The sequence below is a fragment of the Neolamprologus multifasciatus genome, chromosome 18 (genome assembly GCF_963576455.1).
Source record: "Neolamprologus multifasciatus chromosome 18, fNeoMul1.2, whole genome shotgun sequence".
Classification (NCBI taxonomy): domain Eukaryota; kingdom Metazoa; phylum Chordata; class Actinopteri; order Cichliformes; family Cichlidae; genus Neolamprologus; species Neolamprologus multifasciatus.
In genome coordinates this window covers 19,174,062-19,186,784 of record NC_140456.1, presented here as the reverse complement: position 1 = coordinate 19,186,784, position 12,723 = coordinate 19,174,062, and the positions used below count along the sequence as shown (strand labels likewise).

The 12,723-nt window shown below is 40.3% G+C and overlaps 1 protein-coding gene across 1 annotated transcript; it reads right to left on the bottom strand.

Moving 5' to 3' along the window:
• Window positions 1–3,368: 3,368 nt before the first annotated feature.
• Window positions 3,369–10,054, bottom strand: snorc (secondary ossification center associated regulator of chondrocyte maturation). Its single transcript, XM_085139510.1, has 3 exons — window positions 8,671–10,054; window positions 4,447–4,605; window positions 3,369–4,353 (listed from the first exon to the last, which is right to left on the bottom strand). The coding sequence occupies exons 1-3, from the start codon at window positions 8,747–8,749 to the stop codon at window positions 4,244–4,246; spliced, it is 348 nt and encodes a 115-aa protein (XP_084995636.1). The 5' UTR covers window positions 8,750–10,054; the 3' UTR covers window positions 3,369–4,243.
• Between the last annotated feature and the right edge of the window lie 2,669 nt (window positions 10,055–12,723).

The window sequence follows — 12,723 nt, the reverse complement described above, 5'->3', positions numbered from 1 at the left end:
AAATGGCAATGTTGATCAAAATGGGACTTAAGAAACCAATGGGTGGCATCATGTCAGCTACATCCACCTTTTATCCTGCCTGTGACCAGAACCCAAAGTGTGACCTTTGCCTAAATCAAAATAAATGGTTTTGTTGCCAGAACCTAACTAAAATGTGTGGCCTTCTTGGTATTTATTGTTTTAGTCTTGATCTGCATGTTTGATTTGGCAAGGATTTTATGACGGGCATCCTTTCTGATGCAACCCTCTCCATTTATCCCTACTCCGGACCAGCCCTTGTGTGGCTAGGGGACATATTATTTATCGCCTAAAAATTAAAACCTAACATGGTAAATATTGTAGTACTTGCACATTTGCTCAACAAGTGAAAGATTTCCTAGTCTGATCCTGAGAGAAGTCACAAATTTCTTGACGTCAAGATGAAGTGTTATTGTTATTTATCCTTAGTAAAATCTGAACATCTGTGGCTTTTTAAAGAAATCCATCCTTGTTGTTTGATATATTTCACTAAAATAGTAGCAGTGAGCTAGTAGGAATCACACACTGGAGAAATCCAACAGCTGTTGAGAAATTTCAAGTTGAACCAAAGTGGTAAGCCAACCTAGTGACCAGCAGACCAACTTTACCATCTTAAGTTCTGCAGTCTTAGCAAAGGATATGCTACAAGGTAGAACACATATCAGATGTAGACACAGGCTGCTGAAAAGGAATCAAGCTGAGGAAACTGTTATTGATAAAAAAATCTTGCCTAATACCACAAGATTTTTCATTTGCTTGCGGTTTGTTTCCTCAAACTGGAATTTCCATCATTATTTACAAATTGATTTGCATGAATCGTAAGAGATATGAATATAATGTGAATGTAGATTTATATAATATAAGATGTAACATTTGATCAAAATTAAATATAATACTTTAATGCTGAATATAAAGACCCGGCCTTGTCCATGTGACTTCCCTGCATGGTTTTTCTTTTTTTAGGTCAACAACTAGTTTGTTTACAGTCTCTCAGCAGTCACTATTAATAAAGCAAGATGCCTCCAATACTGTGATTTCAGTAGTAGTGCTGTTATTAATAAACGTACCGCTATGAGTTGTCCTATGTGAAAGAAAATTTCTGAACACTGCTTTCAAAGCCCTTTTCCTTTTAAGTCTGTGAGAAGCTGCAGAAGCAGATTTAGACTGTGATTATGTTTAAGGGTTTCCTGGTTTCATGTACTGAGATGACTTAACTGAATTTAAAGTGTGAGAATGTGCCCACAGCTACACTTCACAGCTTGAAGTTACCGTCATCAGTCACCAGAGAAATATAGTTAAATTCAAGTACGTGAGAAGAGATCGAGATGTGCTTTCAGTTTTAAACTGGGGAAAAAAATTGCTTTCACTTTTGGGGAAACCATATGACACTTTTTTGTTTCTGTAAATGTGTTTCTTTGTATGCAGTCATGTGAAAAAAGTATGCCCTCTTTCAGTTCTAATGTTTTCAGGACATAAAATGTCATCTGGTCATTGCCAAGTTCTTAAGAAAATACAACCTCAAATGAACAACAGCGGATGACATATTACACCGCGTCTTTATTCAACACAAACTAAGCCAGAATGCAGATACAGTGTGGGAAAAACTAAGTACGCCCCCTGATTCAGTAGCTTCAAGAATCACCTTTGGAAGCAATAACCTGAAGTAGGTGTTTTCAGTATGACTTTCTTAGTCTCTCACATTGTTGTGGAGAAATTTTGGCCCACTCTTCTTTAGTCTTGCTTCAGTTCGTTGAGGTTTGTGGGCATTTGTTTACGCGCTCTAAAAGCCTCGCCTCATCATTTCATTTGAGTTGAGGTTTGGACTTTGACTTATTACAACTCCGTGAATCTTTTCTTTCTTTTCTCCTCAGGATATTTGCTTTGTTGCCTGGTCCAGTTTCATCCAAGCCTTAGCTGTTGGAAATATAGCCCCACGTTTGATTCCAGAATACTTTGGTACACAGAGGAGTTCATTGAGGACTCAGTGGCTACGGGTGCCTGTGGCTACAATATAAACCCATATCATCACCCCTCCACTGCCGTGCTTCATAGCTGGTATGAACTGTTTCTGCTGATATGCTGAGTTTGCAACGTTGCCATGCTGTTCTGAACTGTGCTGCCATGTTCTTTTTAGAGAAAGGTTCTCTTGGCATCCCGTCTAAACAGACAACGCTTCTTCAGTCTTTCACTGATTCTGCTTTAATAGACTTTAACATTTAACATGCTAACTGAGGCGTGTCGTTTTTTGCAGTTTCTCTGAGCACTGCACGGTCTGGGCTTGGGTGAATTTGCCAGGGTGTCCACTGTGAGGAAAACTGGCAACTGTCTTTAATGTTTTCTCCTTGGAAAGGTGAATTTCAAATTGTTTGAAAATGGCCTCATAAATCTTTCAAGATTGATGGAAAGCAAGAGCTGTTTTCCTAAAATCATTGCCGATGTCCTTAATTCTCGTCACTGAGTTAGCACACACCAGCTGATGATGAGTTAATTTGATCAGTTTGAAAGTGTATTTGAGTTGCAGCACCCGGTATCTACTTACTCTGTTAACTCAGTATTAATTTTTTCACAAAGTACCTCTGAATTTTGGCTTTGTTTAGTTTAAATAAATTAAGACATGGTGTGTGTCTTAATTCATTTATTATTTGTTTATTATTTGTTCATCTGAAGTGAAAGACGATATACTATAGTACAGGATGACTACTAACTACTAAAGACACATATCACATTTTAAAATTAATATTCAGAATTAAGAAGAAATAACAGTATTAGTTCTATAGTAAAAGTTAAAATTGAATAATTTCTGATGTGAGTCACTGTCTGGTTTTATGAAAAGCATTGAGCAAGGAGGTTTTTTCCAGTTGCCTTGTTTAGTTTTTGAAACTAAATGTGATGAGCAAGCAGTGAATAAGAACTGAAGGACATCGCTTGCCCATATGGTTCTTATGACTTTTTAGTCACAAGGTGCCACGGATCATACCATGCTTTATCATGTTTATATATCTAAATGGTACCATAATTTACAAAGTGAATGTTTTGGTAAATATGAGCGAAAGCTAAGTACAAACCGATCAGGAAAGTGTTTACTGAAGTCAAACATCGAGGGGCCAGTGGGATCCCTCCCTTATAAACTCCCAAAGAATTTGACTTCATCTTAGCAATCAGATACATGGCGCCCTGTTGGCCAATATAAAGAAAACAGCTTTAAAGCCCAACTGAATTGGCTTCAATTTTCAAACCCAAATGTGCATCTTTTATATACAGTCTGTAATTGTACACGAAAATGTATAATGTCTAAAAGAAAAAAATTACAGTTAATTCAGTAATCATGTGCAATCACACACACACATTAAACTATTAAAATATGATTTAATAATTTTTGACTTGATGATAAAATGGCAGCATCCAGCTGTATGACTGAGGACTCTGGGTTGTACAGAAAAATATCTCATAATATACTATACTAATTTTCCTCCTGCAAAAAAAGAGAGACAAAAAAACCCACACAAACATGCAAAGACAAAAGGCACATTCATCCAAGCACTAACTGCATATTTGCTCTGCAGGTACAAACAACACGTCTGTTTACTTTCATTGAAAAAGCCCCTTTTAAAGATGTTCTCTTCTTAATTTGACTCTACAAATGTTTGTTAATGGTTTAATACAAACTTGTAAACTTTTGCACGGCGACACCTCGGAAATATTTTTGAAAATTATTCAGGTACAGTTCCTGAGAAAGACCAATAAAAACCTTCCGTGTACGGCTAAAAAAAATTCAAATATATTTCTCACTGATTGGAAAAGTAAGACGCAGACAAACATAACCACAAACACTTCCTGCTAACATAGAAGCAAAATCATGTATTGAAGACAGGCGAAACATGAATGACTGGAAAACAACATGTTTAAAAAAAAAAACCCACAAGTGACAAATGTGCTACAGCATTGCACTGGAAGAGCCAGCCAGTTTCTAAGATGGTTCCTTCAGCAACAAGTGGACGTGTTGAGCAACAATTTGAGTATTTAGGAAACCTGCAAATAGTCAGATAAGGAGCCTGCCACAATTTTCAGCAAAGCAAAAGACACGTTTTACACAAAGGTCGAGCCTGGAGTTGAAAGATGGAACTGAGAAGCAACAGAGAAAAACTGGCACACAAACAGTCATGGTTTACCAACACGCACACACACATGCACACACACACACACACACAAATCATATGTGTTTCCTCTAGGAGGCGGTGAACTTCCTGAGTGTGATGACGATGAGAGCGAGGAGGACAGATGCTCCCAGGAAGACTGCTATAACTATGGCTGTGATGGCCCCTGGCCCCATGGCCCCTGCACACACGCATATATACACACACAATTAGGAAAGAAAATTTATTTGGTTGTTGTGTGCATGTTGATCAGTCAAAAATGGGACAACTTTACCTTCCTCTTCGTTGAAAACTTCTGTGGCATCATCATAGTCGATGGTGGAGGGATGGTCTGTTAAGTAGTGGGTTTTGGGGGTGGTGTCGCTGGGTGGCTCATCTCCAGACACGGTGTCTTGGTTGTCCCTAGTTGCTGGGGCAGTGTCTGAAACAGTGTCTGCAGAAAAAGGACAACAAGGATAGCTTTTATTAAAAAAAGAAAAGACATGGCTGATGTGCTGCATCAGCTATGATTGCATGTTTTCTTACTGAAGTCTTTCACTGACGAGGCGCCAGGTTTGCTAACGGGCCTGCTTGTCTTTGTGTTAGGTGGGATGCAAAACTGCATGCATGGGGCTTTCTGTAAGGACTCCAACAGCGTCTCTCTTGTCTCACTGGGTTAACAGCTCAGGTCTGGGTATAAAGATCTCTTTGTAGAAGATGAACATTTTATCCGTTTGAGGTCCAGGTAGAGTCTCTCAACATGTTTCTTTTTCCCCAAAAGGGTTCAGCCAATCTTAAACAGAACAAACAAACAAACATCCTGTAGGAGATTAAGTGATTTGCCGACTCTGCTCTCAACTTCAGTCGTCTCTTCTCCTTCCATCCCAAATCTTCTTTGTCTGGCATTCCTCTGCTCTGAGCGTGTAGTCGCCCTGAGACTTTTCACATTGCTGCAGTAGCCAGAAAAACACGATGTCTCTCTGGACTTAATTTTTTGTGTTTCCTAACCAATTTTTAGAGTTTAGGAAATGCTCACTTAGAGAGTTTAAACCACTTTAACGGCTTGGTAACAGCTTTGGCAATCGAACAGCTGTACAGCTGTTTTTTAGAAGTTAGAGGGGGAAAAACTGATCATCATCTCTGCTTAAAAAATAAGCTCAATGTAGACAAGCCCACCCATTCAGACCCTCACAGATTCAATTATTCTGTCCTCAACTCTGCGCATACCAAAAAACCGTGCAAACATATTTACACTCAGCTATTTGACCCTACATATTTACTTTGTGGCCTTCGATGCCCTCAGGGAGCTCCTTCATCCTTATTTCAGGCTCAAATGCACCTTATTTAGTTGCTAACAGAGGGGAAAACACGACAAAATTACTGAAACTAGTGCACATCATATCATATCTTGTTAGCGGCAGTATCTCTGAAATTCTGATACGCAGCCTGATGTTAGTATTGACTCAGAGTTGTGTGCAGCTTCCTGTCCTGTAGCTGGCTGAAGGTTTGGAGGCCTGGGCCTGTGGCCAGCTCAGGCATCAATGAGGCCTTCAGCCGAGGGCACAAAAGGCAGCTTGTGCGGTCACGCAGGGCAGCAGGCTGCAACCAGTAACAACCGGACAGGCTCTAGCCAGCCAGTGGCTGGGCACTGGATGTCAAACAAACTTGTTTATTAAATATTCTCTATGTGTGAAAGGCTGCACCTTCTGGACAGAATGATTTAATAAGAAGGTTAAAAAAATAATAACATGTTTTCCGTTGGGTTTGTTTCCATGAGGTAGGGTTTGAATCTAGTCAGGGAGCCACTAGAGAAAAAAAATATTATCTACTGTCTGTGCCTCAGCATGTTTGGACTCACAGTTCTTTCACATGACCACTCCAATGGTTTTCTTATAAATGGATTATAATCTTTATTAACGTGGTGATTGTTATTGTGATAATTAGTCAAGTTTGGATTTATATTATTAGAGTTTTTGTTATTGTAACCATTCATGCCCAACATTTAGCTGTTAAACTGCAATACATGAGTGCATAATTAGTTCATAGTTAATGGAATAATTCATTATAAAGCATTTATGATTTTTAAGGTATACCTACAGAGTCTCACAGAGCTGCATTTTGCAATGGCACATCATGGCACAGTTTGTACTACTCCCATTAAAAAAACCAGCACAGTTCATTTTGATATATATAATGTTGGACACCTTATTTGTTGTTCTCCTTTTTGTTAGAGCAAGTTCGCACTGTTTTCTGAAAGTAGCAGCACGCACCAGTGCATTGAGGAGTTTTCATTTCTAAAAATAAAAATGAGTTTTAGAAAGAAGTTATTTTCATTTTAAGCCCACAGAGCATTCAGAGCAACAAACAGCAACAGCAGCCTTGAGTTGTCTTAACATGTGTGCTATATATAAAATGACAGTTTTGTCTGTCCGATTTAACCATGTGAAGTGTGAACCAGGAAAAGATTGCAAGAATTTTTTTTTGTTTAATTGGAGGGTTTTTTGAACCTTCTAACAAATCAAATGAAATTGCATATATGAATTTTAATTTGTAACATATTTGCTGCATCTGTCATTTACGTGCAGTTTCCTGCTCACAGTAGTAGTGCTCACTGCGTGCATATGTGTACATCGCGTTTTTCAGGGTGGAAAAAAATCTTTGCTTGTTTCTCTCTTTTTAAAGATACACAACTCCAGACGTTAGCCTTTCTTCTTATATAGCGCAGACTCGCTACGCGTTTGGCAGGCTGTGGGCAGGGCTGATTTCAGACACTAAAAAGCACAGAGGCCCATTTGTTGGGGCCCCTGGCCTCCTTGCTCAGGATTTCACACAAGTCAGACAGGTGACAAAGCACGCAGACGAATGCATGTGAAAAGCAACCTGGCAGAGCATCGAAAACCACAAGTAAGGCAGCCCAGACATGACACCGGTGGTGTTGTGTGCCCTCGTTTCGCCATCTTAAAATACCACAGTAGGTGGACACATTTTCCACAGTAAAATATTTGAAAAATAATTGGTGTGTGTTTTGGATTTTACTCTGAAACAAGGACAGCCTGAAGAGACTTTGTTTTCCATTTTCACATTACACAACTACACCACTGTCAAGGCTACGATTTTCAGCACTGAGTGTATGTGAGTAATTATCACACTGTTTTTGCTTAAACTTCCTATTTGACATTTCTCTGTGTGTTTCCCATGCTGAGTCAACCAATGAAGCTGCCTGTCACGCTCATCTTGGATGATGTTGTGGTCAAGACTTGTGACAACAATTGAGGACACTGCTGTATGACAATGCAGTCGTGCCACCGCAATTTTATATAAGAAGTCAGCACAGATGCAATCTGTAGCCATGACAACTTGGCCTTATTAGCACTTCTCCTGGCGGGAGTTTTTCTTTTTTGTTCTGTGATCCAACAAAGCATTCATTCGTCAGTGTTGGCAGGCATAGAGGACATGCTTTCACCTTGCAACTGCACCCTCCAAAGTTAGAACAGCCCACAAAATGTAGAAAGCTGTAGGCAAGTCATAACTCCTGCAGACTTGTCTTTCACAATATATGTAGGTGTTGTGTAATCGGTGACAGGTCACACATTTTTCTTTGCCTCCTTCCCATACAAGACAGGGAGGACCTTGTTGCCCCATTGCCCTCTTGACTGCTACTCTGACCTCTAGGCCTGAGAGCCAGTCTACAGTCTCCCGAGGTTTTCTCGAGTGAATATGAGATATATTCCAAGGAAACACTGGCAGAGGTAAGAGAAAGTGAAAGAAAGAGCAGTGATGTGGCAATCTGTCAAGGGCTATTTCAGATTGTCAATCCTAATAGCCCTTATTCAGAGAACCAACAGTTTTTGTGTGAAATGTTCTTCTTACCATCTCTAAATTCTCTTCACGCACATAAAATGCACTGCAGAGGTACCAAAATCCAAACCAGCACTACGCTGAATCACTTCAGCTTAGCTCGAGTGAGAGGGCGGCGGGTTTGAGTTTCATACGAACATCAGGCAAAGCAACTGAGTCATCCTGTTCGTCAAAGAGCAGCTTTCACAGCTCTCTCAGTTCTCACAACTGCATCATTTACATCAAGCCGCCGACACACACATCAGGCCCTCAGTGTGCCTTTGTGGGAAATATGACATGAATATACAAAGTTTTTTGTTTGAAAGCTGTGAGAAACGCAGGCAACATTGTCTAAAAACCCTAAAAATGTACTCATATATAAGAAAAGCTCAGCTATAATAAAAGAAAATACTTTAGTCTTTATGGAGATTATGAAATTATCTTAGTGTCTGTAAAGAAATCACCTCGACCTACTTAAAAAAATGTAAAAAAATTAATTTGCCCACATTTAAAATGCGACAGGCTGATGCTTTCTTTACGGTTTTGCATGTTTCGTTCTGAAACATTTCCACCTCCATTAACTTCTGCCCAACCAGGTGATCTTTATTGTGTATTCGACAAATGTATTCCACAAATATACATATATATATATATTAATATTACTCAGAACTAGAGGTTTTACCTGCATGGACGAAGGCTACCAGGAGGCTGAAGAGTACCAGCAGGGCCACTCTGCAGATGCTGCTGCTGCTGTGAACCATGGCGGCTGCAAGCGACGAGCGTCTCCAAAAACTCCTCAAGCAGAGTCTCTTAACGAATAGCTGAGTCTGTGAGGGGAGCAGGAGAAGAGTACGGGGGAGCACAGAAGGGAGAAAGGTGAGGGGAAAGCAAGCAGGAGAGAGAGGGAGAGAGGGATGGTGGGTGGAACTAGGTGTGCACAGGATTTTCTGGACAGTGTGGACCTTGTGAACACATCATCACGGGGGCCCACCCACTCCACAACTTCTCCGGTCACATAGTTGGGGTGAGAGGTAAACATTCGGGCCTGGTCACATCACGCAGGTCTCTATTGGACATTCAATTCTTAAAGGAAATATCTGACTGCAAACTGGAGGGTGTCAGTGATAAACTATGTACTGAGAAAATCTAAAGACAGTATCTTTGTTGATACTGCTTCAAATATGTGGACAGTATGTTAAAGGGGTGCTTCAGCAAACTGGCACTTTCAAAGAGTTGGGGGACTCTTCATAAAATACCAGCTTCTACATGTACGCTCAGGTTGATGGCCCAGTGATATTTTCCTTCCATTCCTGTTAAGTCACCTGCTGCAGGAATTGCTGGTTTCCTGAGCAGTCAGTCTTAGGCGACCTACCAGTGAGGTCACTTTTTTATTTCTGTCGGTTTACTTGTGGTCTGCTCTATCATTTACAAAAAACAGTTTTCATGTGTATTAGGGATCATTGTCCTGTTGGAAGCCCCAACACCTGTCTAGCTGTTGGTTTGAGGTGAAGGTGAAGAATCTGGAGGTCGTCCTCTTTTATTATTTCATCCACTTTGTGCAATATACCAATACAACTAGCAGTGAAACAACCCCAGAGCACCACCACCATGCTGGACAGCTGGTAAAGTGTTCTTATGTTTGAAAGCCTCACCTTTACCCCTCCAAACCCACCTCTGGTCATTGTAGCCAAATATCTCAATTTTTGTAAATACGCCTTGGCCTTGTCAAGTTAAAATATTTTGTAGAACCTTCAGCACACTTCTTAAAAGATTTGAGAGAGTATATATATAAGAGCCAACTCCGCCATTGCCTGGTCCCAAGCCCAGGATGAGAAAAGAGGAGGGTTGGGTGTGGGGCTAGCAAGCCCATCCTCTAAAAAAAAACCATGCTACAGAAACTGCAACAACAAGTACATCCCGACAACTGCCTGGACGGGAAGACTCCTCTTCAGTGGGGCCCATGATGCGTGCCAGTGAAAGCCTTTCGGAAGCAAGCTCGCTGACAAGTCTTCTTACGACCAAGGCCAAGACCAGGATATGGACCTGTAACATCAGAACCCTGAATGAAAGTGGCTTAAATATCATTTTAAACTATTTGGTTATAAACTTGTTTTTGACAGATTTCTAAACTATTTGTTTTCCTTGTTTTTATGACAGGTTATCTAATAAATTTGTTAAGCCCTGTACATATCATTCAGCACTGATTTATCTTCATAGCTGTGCTTTCTATGTGCACTTATGCAAATGCAAATGGATGCTGATCTTTTTTGACGCAAAAATTTCCCCGTTATGGGATCAATAAAGTCTTATCTTATCTTATCTTATCTTTTTTCTTTTTGCTGGATTGTAGGTCCACTCTGCCCTCTCTCCGAGGACATGAAGTTAAAAAACAATTTTAAATCCTGAGTGGTGAGACCACAGGAATGTTTTCTGCTTTCAATTCATCTTCGCTGAGTTTAAGTGTGGAGAAAGCGGTGGCATTCCTGCAGCTTGTTTGTGTCGGTCTTCTTTAATTGTACACAGTTCAATTCTCCACATTCACTATCTTTTACTAATAACAAGTCCTGCAGCATTCTTTTAAGCAATGTTGTGCTGAAATTGTTGAAGTATTTGACCATGCACCTTCCACTTCCACCTATTTATACCACCTCATGTATAGCACTGTATTTATGTAATTCTTTTCACAACGTCAGAGTCACATTTTTAAACATACAGATACAGCACATTATTCTTTTGTTTGCATCCCTTCCGTGACCACACACAACCAAACACCAATTAGTCTAACATGCGTGTTTATGGGAAGGAAGCTGATCCTGTGCGATTCAGCTGGGGTTCAAACCAGGAAACAACTTGCTGTGAGGTGACCATTTTAACCACTATGCCACCAAGCATGTTACCCAGCTGTTCCCAGTTAGCATGTATAGCTGTGCTGTTTTTAAGAACTTCACAAGTCTTCCCGTCTTTTGTGTACGCCATCTGAACTAAAAAAAAGAAAATAAAAAAAAAGTCAGCGCAGGTGGCCAATGAGATGAGAAGATACAGCATCAAGGTTCTCAGACTATGTGAGACTCGATGGATCGGAAGCGGCCAGACCAGACTGTCTTCAGGTGAAACCATAATCTACTCACAAAGATGCGGACCACGATCACACCCAAGGACTCGCGCTACTGTTGGCGCCAGAGGCTACAAGGGCGCTGTTGGCATGGAAACCAGTCTCACCAAGACTCATGATAGCCAGGGGCAGGAAGATTACCATCATCCAATGATATGCAGATACTAACACAGCACAAGCAGAAGATATGTTTAAGCCTGTATATATACTTTGACTCTGTGAGATTTCTCTAATCTGTGATTAGAGAAAATACAAAACAAATTCAAACTTGCCCACCCGATTCTTGTTTTGTAAAGTCACTAAAGATGTATGTTGTAACTAAAAGAATAGTTCAAAGAAATCAATAAAAGGCCAAAATTATTTTGAGACGCATGGCAATGATGAGCACATATAAATTTCTGACCATGACTCATGGGTGTAGCCAACAATCTGGCAACGTAGCATGAGGACATTTCAGTTCCTATTTACCCTTTTGAAGATTGATTTGATTTTGTCACTGAGAACAACACAACAAGCCTAATCACTGCACATCTCTGTCGTTTTAGGGGCTTTTTCACAACACAGATCAGGTTCTGGACTGGATTCAAACCTGACAGGTGCTTCCTCTGGGAACTACAAAATCAGATTATCATAGAAAGCACAAACTATGATGACATCGTCAGCAGGTGTATCTCATCTAATACCGTTGAATTAAATATTAGATGCTAAGTGCTTAAATTATCAAGTATTACCAAGGGAACTATTTTCACATTTTCAGAACAGAACCAGTTTAACAACCCAAACTGTACTGATGGGGTCATTTTCCTCTTTCTCACCAGCAAGCTCCTGAGTCTATTCTGCCTCAGTGTCATTTGAGAACCGACCTACATTTCCACAGGTTCGAGCCATTAGTACCAGATTATCATCTGGTACTAATGGCTGACATTGGGATGTATCTTCTGATCATTGGCCAATCAGCTTCTTTCCTATCATCAGTGCTCTCAGTAATTCTGACTTCAGGTTCACCAATCTTGTGGTGAAAGTATGCAGAACTGCTTCTAGGCTGGGTATCAGGACCATGTAGGTGTAGCAAAGGTCACAGCATGGAAGTCTGGCGCTCAGCATTTGCATTACCTAAATAAGCTCTTGTCACTGGAGTGTTTAGCCTGTGTCGCTTGTAAACAAGATTTTAGGCCCATTAACAAAAGAGTTCCCCTTCAACATTGCAGCTGCTCGTGGGGAAGCTGGAGCTGACTGCAAGTTTTCAAGCATTTCCTGTCTGCAAACTTACACTTACACTAACTTTAAAAATGTTTATGTTCAAAGATTTCGTCTTTATGTTAAAATCTTAGTCATCTCCTTGCGAACGGCAAAATAAAACTCTAGGGCTGTCCTGTGGTGTCTTGAACAAGGTTTTGGTAGCAGATCCTTTGGGGCTTGTGGGACATCATGTATGTTGTGAACAGTACTGGTCAACATTGTTGTTTTAATATGTGCTATATAAATAAATTTTCATTCTGATTTTGATTGAACTTGTACCAGAGTACCTAACTTGAGTCTGGGGAGTTAAAGACAGTTCAACACCTTGGGTTGTTTGTCAAGTCTCTTGTGCAGTTTTTGTGTTGTGGCAGGTGCTTTAGGTGT

Coding starts and splice junctions, on each gene's coding strand:
- snorc (XM_085139510.1), bottom strand. CDS start 8,749: ATGGTTCACAGCAGCAGCAGCATCTGCAGAGTGGCCCTGCTGGTACTC. Junction 4,606..8,670: donor GGTAGCCTTCGTCCATGCAG/GTAAAACCTCTA, acceptor CTTTTTCTGCAG/ACACTGTTTCAGACACTGCC. Junction 4,354..4,446: donor AGTTTTCAACGAAGAGGAAG/GTAAAGTTGTCC, acceptor GCGTGTGTGCAG/GGGCCATGGGGCCAGGGGCC.